At 36.1% G+C, this 13186-nt stretch overlaps 1 protein-coding gene across 7 annotated transcripts in view; it reads left to right on the top strand.

Moving 5' to 3' along the window:
- The window catches only part of LOC100918963 (protein unc-13 homolog B), a 327802-nt gene that overhangs the window by 57895 nt on the left and 256721 nt on the right, over positions 1–13186 (top strand). For all 7 annotated transcript variants that reach the window (XM_031945396.1, XM_012543050.3, XM_031945394.1 and 4 more), the window contains exon 2: positions 2661–2690. In XM_031945396.1, the coding sequence (XP_031801256.1) occupies positions 2661–2690 (30 nt within the window). The remainder of the gene's footprint in view (positions 1–2660; positions 2691–13186) is intronic.

Genomic DNA, 13186 nt, shown 5'->3' with positions numbered 1-13186 from the left:
AACATTTATTAAGCAGTGCTATCAATCAACCGAACATTTATTAAAAGTAGTACATTCCAATTGCTGTGCTGCTAGGCACTGAATATACAAAGAAAAAAAAATGGTTTGGTACCCCTAAAGAACTGTTATTGTATCATGTATGCATATCATTATTTTGCCTCATCTTAGTTAACCCCTAATTTGCATTTGTAGGTTTAGTTGGGAGACCTAATTACCCCAAGTTCATGGTACTTCATGGGTCTGTAATCTTAAACCTATACCCCAGTAGCTCCTACCAGTATGTTTTCTTTCAGTAGTCAGCCATTTGATATAATTAACTCAAAGCAAAAGTATTTATTCTAATGAAATAGTAGCTACAAAACATGGCCCTCCATAAATCTGGGACTTATGCATCAATAGAAAGGATGGAATCATTGGTCTAGAACAATATTAGAGGGACACATATCTAGGGAACATATATGACTAAGCCAAATCATGCCTCTGATGGTACAGAGCTCCATTACCCTTTCCTTCTCTTGGGCAGATAGTTTAACTGGGTTCCATGAGCCTGTTTCTCTCTCTAAGTCAATGTTTGACTCACAGGGATAGTTTATTTTCTTAATTCCCCAAACTCACCCTTCTGAGACCTATTTCCTGTCTCAACTGGGCTTTCTCATGGTTGGGTATGGGGTATCCTACTAGGGTAGAAATGATCCCAATGAACTAATAAGTAAAGTGTCATGGTAAAAAAAAAAAAACAAAAAAAAAAAACCAAAAAAACATTCTGGAGATGGGGAAAGACCGGATCAAATTCATGCATTTTGACTCTCTAAGAAGGAAAAGGCATGGGTCAAGACTGGGAGGGTAGGCTAATAATGATGTAATTTGGAGAAGAGTATTTTTCTCAGCATCTCTTAAAATCCTCCTTAGATGCTTCCTCATGACAAGAAAATGATGTTAGGTTCTCAAAGGCTGTGCTGTTGAAGCCTAAGCTCTAGCAGGTTAACATGGCAGTGAGAAAAAAGTGATGAACCTGAAGTCAGGAAGACTATGGTTCAAATTCCATGTCAGACACTATGACTTTTATCCTTTCTGAGCCTCAGTTTCCTTATCTATAAAATGAAAGGCCTGAAACTCTAGCTCTTAGTCTGTGACTTATGCTCCTATTGATTTAGATGGACTTCGAGCATGAGCCTGTTTATGGATTATATGTCAGATGTCTAAAAGATAAGCCTAGCTAAAGATGCTCACCTGGTTTGACTGCTGTTAATGAGTTTTCAAGGAAATGACTTTGATATAGTCAGGCATAGAGAAGTACCATCAGTGTTTAATAAAGGGGAGTGCCCCTTCATTTGCTGATCAAATTAACGATCTTTGAAGTAGAAATTTAGAAATACTTCCTCACCAAACACTCTAACTTTAAGTGTTTAGAATATTATAGGTTAAAAATGTCATATGAAATCTCAATATTAAGTTAAAAAACATTTTATAAACCTAAAATTTAGCGTTTGAATGAAAAGAACTTATTTAGTAATGAGAAAAGGGGGATGGAGTCTGGACCATTTGGACCTATGTGTAAGATGGGAAAACTCAGAAAAAATTAAAGTCTTGCCAACTGATAATTGGTACTCTCAGTTTTCTAATATTCCAAGCATATGGTCAGACATCAAAAGCTATTAACAGTGGAGGGAAAAAAAGAAAAGAAAGGGGATGACCGCATTTAAGACCTCTTGCTTTTGCCTTTCTTGGCTTCCTTGGGAAACTCTTATTATATTAATATTTCTGCTTCAGGGAGGACAGACTGGAAGTTTCTATTTCCACTTCCTATAGATACATTGAGAATGTGATTATATCTAAATGCCAGTATGGATATTCCACAGAGTGTGAAAAGGGGAGTAATGAATGACAAAATTGGAAAGATAGGTTGAAGCAAGATCTGAAAAGGAGTTTGTATTTGATTGTTAAAGTAATGGAAACCCATTGAAGTTTATTGAGTAGGGAAATATCAATCTTGGATCTGTGTTTTGAGAAAATCAGCACTTTAGTGGTAATTCTATGATTCCTATTAATTTGTCTTTTGCACTAATTCACTCATACCTGAATTATTTTGGGAATGATTGTGTAAATTAGAGTTATGAAATAATGTATGTAAAATGTTTTGCAAACTATATAGATGTATTGTGTGTCAATTATTAGTGGTTAATGTTGTTATTTTTATTTTGCTATTTTTTAAACTTATGTCAGTGTTAATTGGATTTGATTTCAAAATGCTGTTATGATATTTCCATGCCCTTTCTTTAATTATTCTTTCTAAAAAATAAGCCATCCCAGGATTAGTGATGTCAGTCTTCTTTCAATATTCTGACCACATCCATACCCTTGACCTTTATTGTGCTTGTAGCTGTTATGGCAACAGCCTTTCATTTCATTCAGTGATGTTAAGAGGAACTCCTTTCTATGTCAGCCAGTGGCTGTTCCTTTAATAAAGACCTGCTCCTCTCTCACCCTTTGCTGCCTCTCTTTTTTTTTTTCAGCTTGGGGTAGTCTGTTTGTGAAGGCTTATGGAATGACAGACTCAACACTCCTGTTTTAATCTTGAGTTCCCTATAATTATATGTTATATGATGTAATGTCACACATCTATGATAAAGATACTTACTTTGTCCCTTCTTCTTTTGCAGTTAAAAGAGCCAAATTCCAGGGTTCACCAGGTAAGGCAAATTTTACATTATCCTACTTTTCTCCTACAGTAAAACTTGATTTTGAAGGTTATGAACTGGCCCAGTGGTGTGCTGTGTTTTTATTGTCAAGTTATTTCAATGCTTACATTTTATTTTACTCTTAAAACTTTATTGATTCTTTTTGTTTTTGTCACCACCTATTCCCCTGGATTATTCTGTAACTAGGAAAAAGATTTAAGTAAAACCAGTCCACAAAATTATCAGGTCCAGTAACACATAAAAATTCTCTTGCCAGTATTTTTGAAGACTGTACTTTTTGAAGACTCTACATCTCTTTGAAGAGAGAAGGGTCTTTCCTCATCTGTTCTCTGGAACTAAGATTCGTTATTGAAGTTAATCTGAGTTCAGATAACTCTTTTCTGATGTTTTAAATGTACTTTATTGTAGCTATTCTGCATATTTTCCTTCCTGGTTCTTTGCTTTCTTCATATGGTGCCATACTAAATGATATTTAAACACAAAAACACAACAAAACTACCAAGCCTCAATCACTGTAGAATGTGGGACACTATTTTGGAATTGGTTTAGTTATATAAAACATCAAGTGTAGGGAAGATACTATTTGTATAGCCTTTAATAATCACAAAACACTATGTATCTGTTCAATTTATAACTCAGTGCCTTTAATGTTATTCCAAGTGGTAGTGCTAAATGTTGTAGATTTCTTGGTGAAATTAGATATTTCTTTCTACTTAAAGAGCTTACTACTCTGATAAGGGAAACAGAATGTAGAGAAACATTTATAAAACAAATTAGACAGTAAAGACAAAGGAGAAATGTTACAAACTACCATGAGAAAATTGAGAGATTACTTTCATCTTGGGAAGAGAAAGGAATAAGGGAGTTTCCTGGAGAAGTGTGGTACCTTGGTTGAACCATGACAGAAGGGAGAGTTTCAAAAGACAGAAATAAGGATGGGGAAAATTTGTTTCAGAAAGTTCATTCTCTCTCCCTTCTCTCCCCCCCCTCCCTTCATCCCTCCCTCCCCCCCCCCTCTCTCTGTATATTTTGTACATTGAGTAATCCAAATTCGCTGGAATTTAGAATATTAGAAGAAGAGTGCTAATAATATAGTAAGACTAAAAATTTTTGAGTTAGACTATGGAGGGCTTTTGAAGCTCAGGATAAGAACTTGTTTATTTGAAAGGTAATAGAGAAGCAGTGAAAGTTTTTGATGAGAGTAATGAATAGGAAAAATTACAAAGAGTGTATGGGTATCAATGTAAAGGATAATTAGATTGGAAGGGAGAGAACCTGACAGCCAGGAGGACATTTTAATAATCTGAGAGATTATGAGAGACTGACTTAGAATGTAGCCATGGGAAACTAAAGGAGGTGGAAGTAATAGAGAGGAAAGTTAAACATGATTGATATGCCCCTGAATAGAGACAGCATAGTATAATGGATAGAATGCTGCACTTGGAGTCAAAAAGCTCTGGGTTCAAATCTAATGTAAGACAAAATTTATTAGCCTTTTAAAAATTTTATAAAATTACAGTGTTAAAAGTAAGAGAAGGGACAAATATTGAGAGAAAAATGTGGTGTTTGGACATGTTGAGTTTAAGGAGCTCCAGGGCTATATAGTTGGAAATATCTAATATTTGGTAACATTATCTTATTTGATCGGTGACTTTAGGAAATTAGGTAACATAAGTATTATTATGCTGATTTTAATGTTTTTATTTTCCTACTTTTCAAAATAGATATAGAGAGCAGCATTTTAAAATCATAAGTCAGTGAATTTGATTTCAATTTCTGGGATATTTCTAGCCTGAATTAGTAGGATAATTTGTGAACATCCAGAACAAGTGGTGTTGTATTAAAAAAATATATTTTATTTATTTTTTAACAGAACAAAAGATGTGGCAGAGAATATTTGTATACAACAAATCCTAGTTTCTAAACAGTTATTTTAGTGGTAATATTTTTAACTAGGGGATTGTTTCTGAATCTGTTTACTAAATTTGGAACACTAGTGGCAAGAAAACCATAACTGGCATAAAGTGTATTATAGCATCGTCGTTCCTGGAACTGAAATGGCAAAGATGATTTCTCCTATTTTCTTTAAGCAATCTTTAATAAAACAAAAAGTGATCTTTGACATAGATTCCTTTTTAAAGGGATTAATATTGCATTTATATGTACATAAGCAACTAAGAAAATTATGGAACTAGACTAGGTAAATGACTCGAGATCCTAACTCTGAGTCTATTATCAATAGATCAGTCATCATTTATTAAGCACTTATTATGTGCTAGGTACTGTGCTAAGAATACTAAGTACTCTTAGGACCTCAAAAATCCTTATTATTAGTTAAAAAGAAAAAAAAGAAGCCTAATTGTATAGGACTAATTATAAACTGATTTTACACATTCAACACTGGAATCCAAGTGAAGAAAATTTAAAAAAACAGATTTTTTTCTCATACCAAGCAGGTGTTTTGAATATTCAGTAAGCATCCCAGAAAAAAGGTTATGTTGGTAATGAATAAATTGTTATCCACTAAGTTTCTTAGAACAGGGGTTCTTGATCATGAACTCTTTAGGCACTCTGGTGAAATCTATGGACCCTTTCTTAGAATGATGTTTTTAAATGTATAAAACAAAATATGTTACAATATAAAGGACTTCAGTTATTGAAATGGCTTCATAATTGATCTTCCTGCCTGAAATCCCTTCCTACTTTAAAACTTCCTCTACATTGCTGCCAAAACGATTTTCCACTAATATATCATTGGTGGAGTTGATAATACATCATTGGGGAAGGTGTAAAATGATCCAACCATTCTGGAGAGCAATTTGGAACTATGCCCAAAGAGCTATCAGACTGTGCATATTCTTTGATTCATCAGTGTTACTACTGGGTCTGCATCCCAAGGAAAACTTAAAGAAGGAAAAAAGACACACATGTGCAGGAATCATTTTATGAAAAGGTTCCTATTTTCCAGGATCAGTAACATCAGTACTGGTCCAGTTACATACAAACTCCTCATTTTCTTAACTCCCCTTTACCCTTTACCCTTCCCACTCCAGTCCATTAGCTTTGCTTTTTCCTGAAAGGGTTATATGATGAAAAATGAATGGTGATGGCTACTTATGTGAATCATGACCCTCAAACTTTTGTGGGTTGTGATCCATGTAAATTAACCAAAACCATTAATTCATGTATAAACTTTTGTACACGTTTACTTATACATATTTTGTAGAAGGTACAGAAACAGATAATTTTACAAATAGTAAAATAACATGCATATATTTCCATCATGAGTATTCCTTTATGTCTCTTTTTTGATGGCATATAAATTTCTTTGAATCTCTTCTTAGTTGGACTGATCCAGCTGGCTAGAGTTGAAGGCAGAACCTGTAGTTTAGGATAGGAGGGATCAGGGCTAATGACAGTATAATTTAACACATTGGAAAGTTGATCCACTAATTTTTCTATAAATTTGTTGGCTCTTCACTGATTTGGATTTTCAAGAATAGTTTCTATGTGTCCCTGTTTCAATGAAGGTAAATTGGGGCAGTCTTTGAAAAGTTATCTTTTAATTTTGACTATTGTTTTCTTCTCTGTTCTTAGCCTTCCCTTTTCATACTCCCTTCTTTCATTGCTGCCAAGAACTCAATGAGGATATTTTTTCATCCCATCTTTCCTATCAAAGTAGAATAAGATTTAATATCATTCATTTATACTTGAAGATTCATTCAGTATATGTTAAATAGCTACCATGAAACAGGCATTGTTCTAGGCAATGGCTTTATAGAGACAAAAACAAAATGAATACTTTATTTACTTTATATAACTGCAGCTCCCTTTGTATTTTAGTCTATTAATCATGAAGAAGCATATCTTTTTCTAGTTCCATCTTCCTTAGTTTGCATTATTCTTTTTTTTCATAACATTTATTCACTGTATTAGAGGATTTTTTTTTTCCTGTTTGATTTTCTTTTCCCCTGTAAGAGATGTCATTCTTTTTTGAGGCTTTTTGGTTTTTCTTTGAAACTGTGAGCAAGTCACCTAACCTCTCTGAATCTTAGTTCCCTCATCTGTAAAATTGGGATTAATAATATTTTTAATTATTTACTGCACAGTATTTGTTGTGACTCCTGAGTGAGCTAATGTATGTAAATTACTTTGCAAACTGTGTGGTACTGTTTAAATACCAGCTATTATTATTTTATTTTTTCACCATTACATATGAAGTAGCTATTAATGAATTGTATACAAATTTTTTTCTTTTAAATTATCCTTTCAGATTACATTCTTGGTATACATAATAACTTTCAGGATTCTTAGGCTGTATTGCCAGGTTTCTTCCATAAAAGTTAATTCTTACAACAAGTTTTTATTAAGTGCTAACTATGTGAGTTTGAGATATCTCTAGAATATATAATTAGAAATGTCCAATGGGTATTGTTGATATGAGAGACTGGAGCTCAGAATAGAGGTTAGGGCTGCACATAATTTGAAAGTCATTGTCTTTGAGTTCATAATCGAAATCATGAGAACTCATGAGTTTACCAAAAGAGAGTTTATGAAGAAAGAATAGGTCCCAGAATACCTTTAGGGAATATCTGCCATGGGAGGTAGAGATGGTAGGGGGAGTGGAACAGAGAGAAAGTTTGAGCAAAGGACACTGAAGACAGGTAGAAGAACCAGTACAGAGTGGGATCTAGATAGTCTTAGAGACTATCTAGGAAAAGGAAGTGATTCACAGTGGCAGATGGTATGGAGAGGTGTGAAGACCGAGTTAGCACCCTGGATACCTTAGAATCAGCCAGAGCCAGGATAAGCAAAAGTCCTCGGTCTTTATTCTTGGTCTTTAGGGATAGAAGTGAACAGGTTGGACCAGGATCTCCACAACCCCTCTTCTCTTCATCTACCACCAAAGTGACTCTGGCTTGTCTTACTCCACCCCCTAATCCTTCCCACAAGTATCTGTATACACCAATAGACTAAACCAGCACAGAATAGTGGGAAGGGCCATTTTCCAAACATATGCTAATAGAGTATTGTCCAGTTGGTAATTAGCCTTAAGTGTTCAGTTGTCTGACCTCAGTGCATCAACTCAGAGTTTCAGCCCTTTAAATCTCCCACTTTCTTTTGCTTTAGAACACAGGTGGTCATGCCATCTCTGACTTTTCAGGGAGGTGAGAACCCCAAAAAGGAGGTGATCACACCCTCCCTGACTTCTCAGGAAAGGAGGCAAAAGCACTAAAGGAGATGATCATACCCTCCCTGACATCTCAGGAAGAGAGATGAAAAACACGAAAGGGAAGTGGGAGTCAAGCCAGATATTGCTAGCGGGTTTCTGGGCTGAAGGGTCTTATTAGAAACAGGTATGCACAAACCCATCAGCATGGGAGGTATTACACAAGCACATAGCAATAACACACAAGCTATTAGTGATGACTCTCCTCACAGCCAGTGCAGGCTCATTGTAGTGTAACACACATGAATTATACATGCAAATAGTGGTGTAACAAGCAATATGAATCAACATGGTGTTGTAAAAGATTTCCAGAAGTCCTAGAAGGAGGGTATGTAAACAACAGTCACACATACGTCTTCTTCAGCAGCCAAGAGATAGTCCAAAACCAATCTGTTGTCCATTGCTTTACATGTCAGGGAGTCTAATGATCCCTGCAAGTTTTTGAAGTCCTACAACAGTCTTTTTATGTGTTAGGGAATCCAATGATTCCAGCAGATTTTGAAGTCCTGCAACAGTCTTATCATTTGATTCCTGAGGGTTTTCAAGTCCTACAACAGTCTTATCATGTCTCAGAGAATCCAATGATTCCTGAGGGGTTTCAAGCCCTACAACAATCTTATCATGTCTCAGAGAATCCAATGATTCCTGAGGGGTTTCAAGTCCTACAACAATCTTATCATGTCTTAGAGAATCCAATGATTCCTGAGGGGTTTCAAGTCCTACAACAATCTTATCATGTCTTAGAGAATCCAATGATTCCTGAGGGTTTTGAAGTCCAACAATTTTTGATGTCCATGAGTCAAATGCCATAACTTCTAGGCTCTTTCAGTGGTGGGCACAGTCAGTGATGGAACCACCTGCTGTTTCTTGGGTCTTTTCCTTTGTTTCAAGGGTCTGCTCCATCTCTCTCCTATGGACAAGGCAAATATGGCTTGTTAACACCCATCTGATTCCTTCTTCATCTGTGGAGATACAAGCAAACCCTCTCCCCCAAGCAGTTAACCTATCTGGTCCTTTCCATTCACCACTTTCTAGATCTCTCCAGATCACCTGGTGATTATCTAAAGATAGTGGAGCTACTTGTACTGGACACTGCTCTTCTGGTGGGTTATAAAACCTGTCTGCCGGAGCCAGTGCATCTTTGTCAAAAATCAAGAAGTTAATAGTATAAAGAGCTAGATTTAGAAGTTCTCTAGGGCTACCTGTGGCTCCCCCTTTGTTTTTGGAGGAGCATCTTAATGTCTCCTTTCTCCTCTCTACTACTGCCTATCCTTGAGTATTAAAGGGTATGCCAGTGGTGTGTAAAATCTTATACTGTGCACAAAAGTGTGCAAAATGTTTAGAAGTATATGTAGGTCCATTGTCTGTTTTTATTGCTTGTGGCCAAATGCTTATATAAGGAATTCAGTGACCACTCAGGCTATCTCTTTTGCTGCTGATATTGCAAAAGTGAATCCTGAAAAGGTCTCTTACAACATGGATAAAAGACAGACAACCAAAAGATTTATAATGGGTCACATCCATTTGCCAAATTTCATTGAGTCTCAAACCACAAGGATCCTTCCCTGGAAGCAGTGTAGGAATGTGGAAAGGAAGGCAAGCTGGTGCTGGTGATATCACTGCCTCTCCCACTATTCCTCCTCCTTCCACCCAGGAAGGTGAAGTTGATGGGGGTGTGTCAAGAACCCCCTCCCCCCCATCCCGTTTGCAGTTTAGGCAGGGTTGAAGCTGCCTTGTGAGAGGGAGAATCACCATGCCCTTCATTATGCCCTTCAGGTTCACTTAACTCCTCATGCCCTCTGGTGATATTGCCACTAATCTGTCCTTTGTCTTCCTCTTTTTCCTCACATTTCCTCATTTGGCTGTTCTTAAAACTCTTCTTTTTTCTATAACTTGCAGGATTCTTTAAGGCTATATATATATAGAATGTTTCCTTGGAAATTGAATGAGGATCTTTATCATTGTAGTATTCACATAGTTGATTTCTACTAGTTTCCAATTATCTGGTCCTATTTCTTCTTCCTTTAAGAACCAAGGGGACGTGTGTTCTAATGTACCCAAGAGTCCAGCGATCTGCTCCCAAGTTACAATTAAGCCTTGTTCCTTGATCAACTTAAGTATGCTTTCTATAGCGCCCCCTTGGGGTGAGTGTGGGGCTGGGGCACAATCTTTTCTTGATATCGGCCCCATTTCAGCTAGAAAAGGTTACTAGTTTAGTCCTTAACAAAGTAAGTTCCCCATTTGTCTATTAAAATACTCACCCTATTTCCTGGTCACTGGGGACTTCTTCAGTGAAATTAGGGCCCTTGGTCCACATGTTGGGCACCAAATGTGAAGGCCGAGTTAGTACCCTGGATGCCTTAGAATCAGCCGGAGTCAGGATAAACAAAAGTCCTTGATCTTTTATTCTTGTCTTTAGGGATAGAAGTGAAAGGAATGGACACAGGATCTCCATGACCTTCCTTCTCTTCCTCTACCACCAAAGTGACTCTGGCTTGTCTTACTCCACCCCCTAATCCTTCCCACAAGTCTCTGTATACACCAATAGACTAAACCAGCACAGAATAGTGGGAAGGGCCATTTTCCAAACATATGCTAATAGAGTATTGTCCAGTTGGTAATTAGCCTTAAGTGCTGAGTTGTCTGACCTCAGAGCATCAACTCAGAATTTCAGCCCTTTACAGAAAGGTCTGGAAGGAAGAGGGCTGAAAAAGAGACATTGACTTTGACAGTTCAGAGATTATGCTGATAAGTTTCTCAATATTGAACCAGCCCTGAATTCCTGGTATAAATCCTCCTTGGTTATAGTGTATTATCCTGGTAATAAGTTGCTGAAATCTCTTTGCTAATGTTTTATTTAAGATTTTTGTCCAGATGACTTTAATGACTAAAAGAGGATGAATCTCTACTTATCGAGTTTTGCTTCTTTTTGGACTTCCTTAAAATTCCTATTTCCTGTCTGAGGAGTATCTTCATCTCTAGTATTTATAATAATAGTTTAAAGTTTGTATCTAATCCAGTGCCTTTCTCTTATGGCGGAGGAAACAGTTTTATGCCACCTTAATGTCTAACAAATAATAAAATAACAGACATATATATATTTCCATTATGAATGTTCCTTTATATCTCTTGTTTGATGGCATATAATTTCTTTGAATCTCTTCTTAGTTGGACTGATCCAGCTGGCTAGTCATTGATAATGTGGACAATACAACGTAAAGCCCTGATGACATTCCAGTAGTCTTCTGTATTTTCTAGGTTAGAATATAGAAACAGGATGTCTAGTGGTCATGCCGAGCTCCATGGTGAACTCCCATTTTTACCCAGAGCCATTAGGCATGATGTCACTTCATTTTGGTCAGAAGCAGGTTTTCATCTCTTTCCATTTTAAAGTCACTGTTTCCTCATGACCTCATTATTTCTTGTTTGAAATGTACCTCCAACATTCATAGTATAGAAGAGATAACATTCCATTTTTGGAATGATCATGTAAAGGAGCTTAGTGAAGTCTCTTTTTTGCCATCTGCTCCAAAAAGTCAAGATGCTACTTTCACGGAATGGCAATTCCTAATTTCATGAAGACTTTTTATCTCACTTGAATCTTGAAAGGTCAGTGCCTCCACCACAGTGAGTATATTCTTTTAAGATAGCAATATGATATGGCTCCAAACTCTAAGAAAAGAGGGGTTTTACTATAGTGTTTAAAATAATTTAGTCAAGTAGTTAAATTAGGTTTATCTGATATGAAGACAAAAATGACTCAGCAGGTGTACTGGTAACTGTTTCCTTACTTGATCTCTCTGAAAGCTTTTATAAGTACTATTATATCATTGACATAATAGTACCTAAATCTGGAATCTGTTCCTGGAAATTTTGTTATGTGCCTTTTCCCAGCACTAGGACTCTGGATATTTTAAATTATATAGCAAGTAAACCCTTAACCAAAAATTACACATCAAATGATGGGTCTGAGGATATTCCAAGTTGTAGAAAGAACAGCTTATGTGCTTATGAAAACTACTATTTAGAAAGCTTACTGTTAGAGTCATGGTATTTGGACTCTGAGGAAGGAAAAAAGAATGGGACTGGAAGTAAAGATGGGGAGCCTTTGAATAGGATGGATCACAGGATCCTAAATTTAGAGTTAAAAAGGAGTTTAGAGATTATTGAGTCCAACCTTCTTATTTTATAAATAAGGAAACTGAAGCCTAGTGAAGTAACTTATTCAAGGTTATATGGCAGGATTGGAACCCTCTTGACTCCCCCTTCATTGCTATTTTTAGTGTATTATACAATCTCTCCATTTTCATTTGTATGTAGGCAATAAAATTTGTCACTCTCAGAACAGTTGCAATCTGCACTAGTGAAAATTGTCCATATACCAGGGAAGTCACAATCTAATTTTGTATTCTATACAATATAACCCCATAGAAGCTATTTGCTCCAGCCAATCTGCTGGGTTATTTATTATCTTTTAAAATTGCCTTGAGTTTTTCTGCCTCTTTGCCTCTTCTTATAACTTATACAATCTACATGCTAAGAATGCCTTCTCTTGATTATCTTTACCTATAGATAATTTTCAAATCATCCTTCAAAACCCACTTAATGTCTGCCTCCTTTCCCTTTACCATTCTTGTTCATAATAGACAATTGCCTATTACTGCTTTTTATTTTAAGATACATTTTTCATGTTCATGACTTAGTTTGTAAGCTTTCTGAGGGTAGGAACATAGAGTTTTTAATTTTGTGTCTTCATAATATAGATGGTATCAGCTCAGGTCTCACTAGCAGATTTCTGACTCATCAGTACCATCTACCAGGTGTCTCAAGTCAGGTAAATAGAGAAATAGGGCTAGAAAGATTAGGTAGAAATCACAAGTTATATTCTTATCCATATGGATTCGATCTGTTGGACAATCTCAAAAGTCTATATAGATGGAGTTTGGACTCAATATCTAGTAGGTCAGAAATAGGGGCAATAGAAGGCAAAGAGACCTTAAAATAACTTCCTCCTGAAACAGAAACTATAGCCCATTTTTATACTTAAATTTTTTTATTTTTACCAATTACATGTAAAAACAACTTCTAACATTATTTTATTCCTTCCTCTCTCCTTGAAAAGGTAAGCAGTTTGACATAGGTTACACATATATCATATAGGTTACACAGACCAAAAACCCCCCAAGAAAAATAAGGAAAGTTTTTAAAAGTATGTTTCAGTCTGCATTTGGACTCCATCAGTTTTTTCCTTTAGCGG

This window comes from Sarcophilus harrisii, chromosome 1 (genome assembly GCF_902635505.1).
Source record: "Sarcophilus harrisii chromosome 1, mSarHar1.11, whole genome shotgun sequence".
In the NCBI taxonomy this organism is placed as follows: Eukaryota; Metazoa; Chordata; class Mammalia; order Dasyuromorphia; family Dasyuridae; genus Sarcophilus; species Sarcophilus harrisii.
Note: the sequence above shows the minus strand (reverse complement) of the source record. Positions and strands in the feature narration are given on the sequence as shown.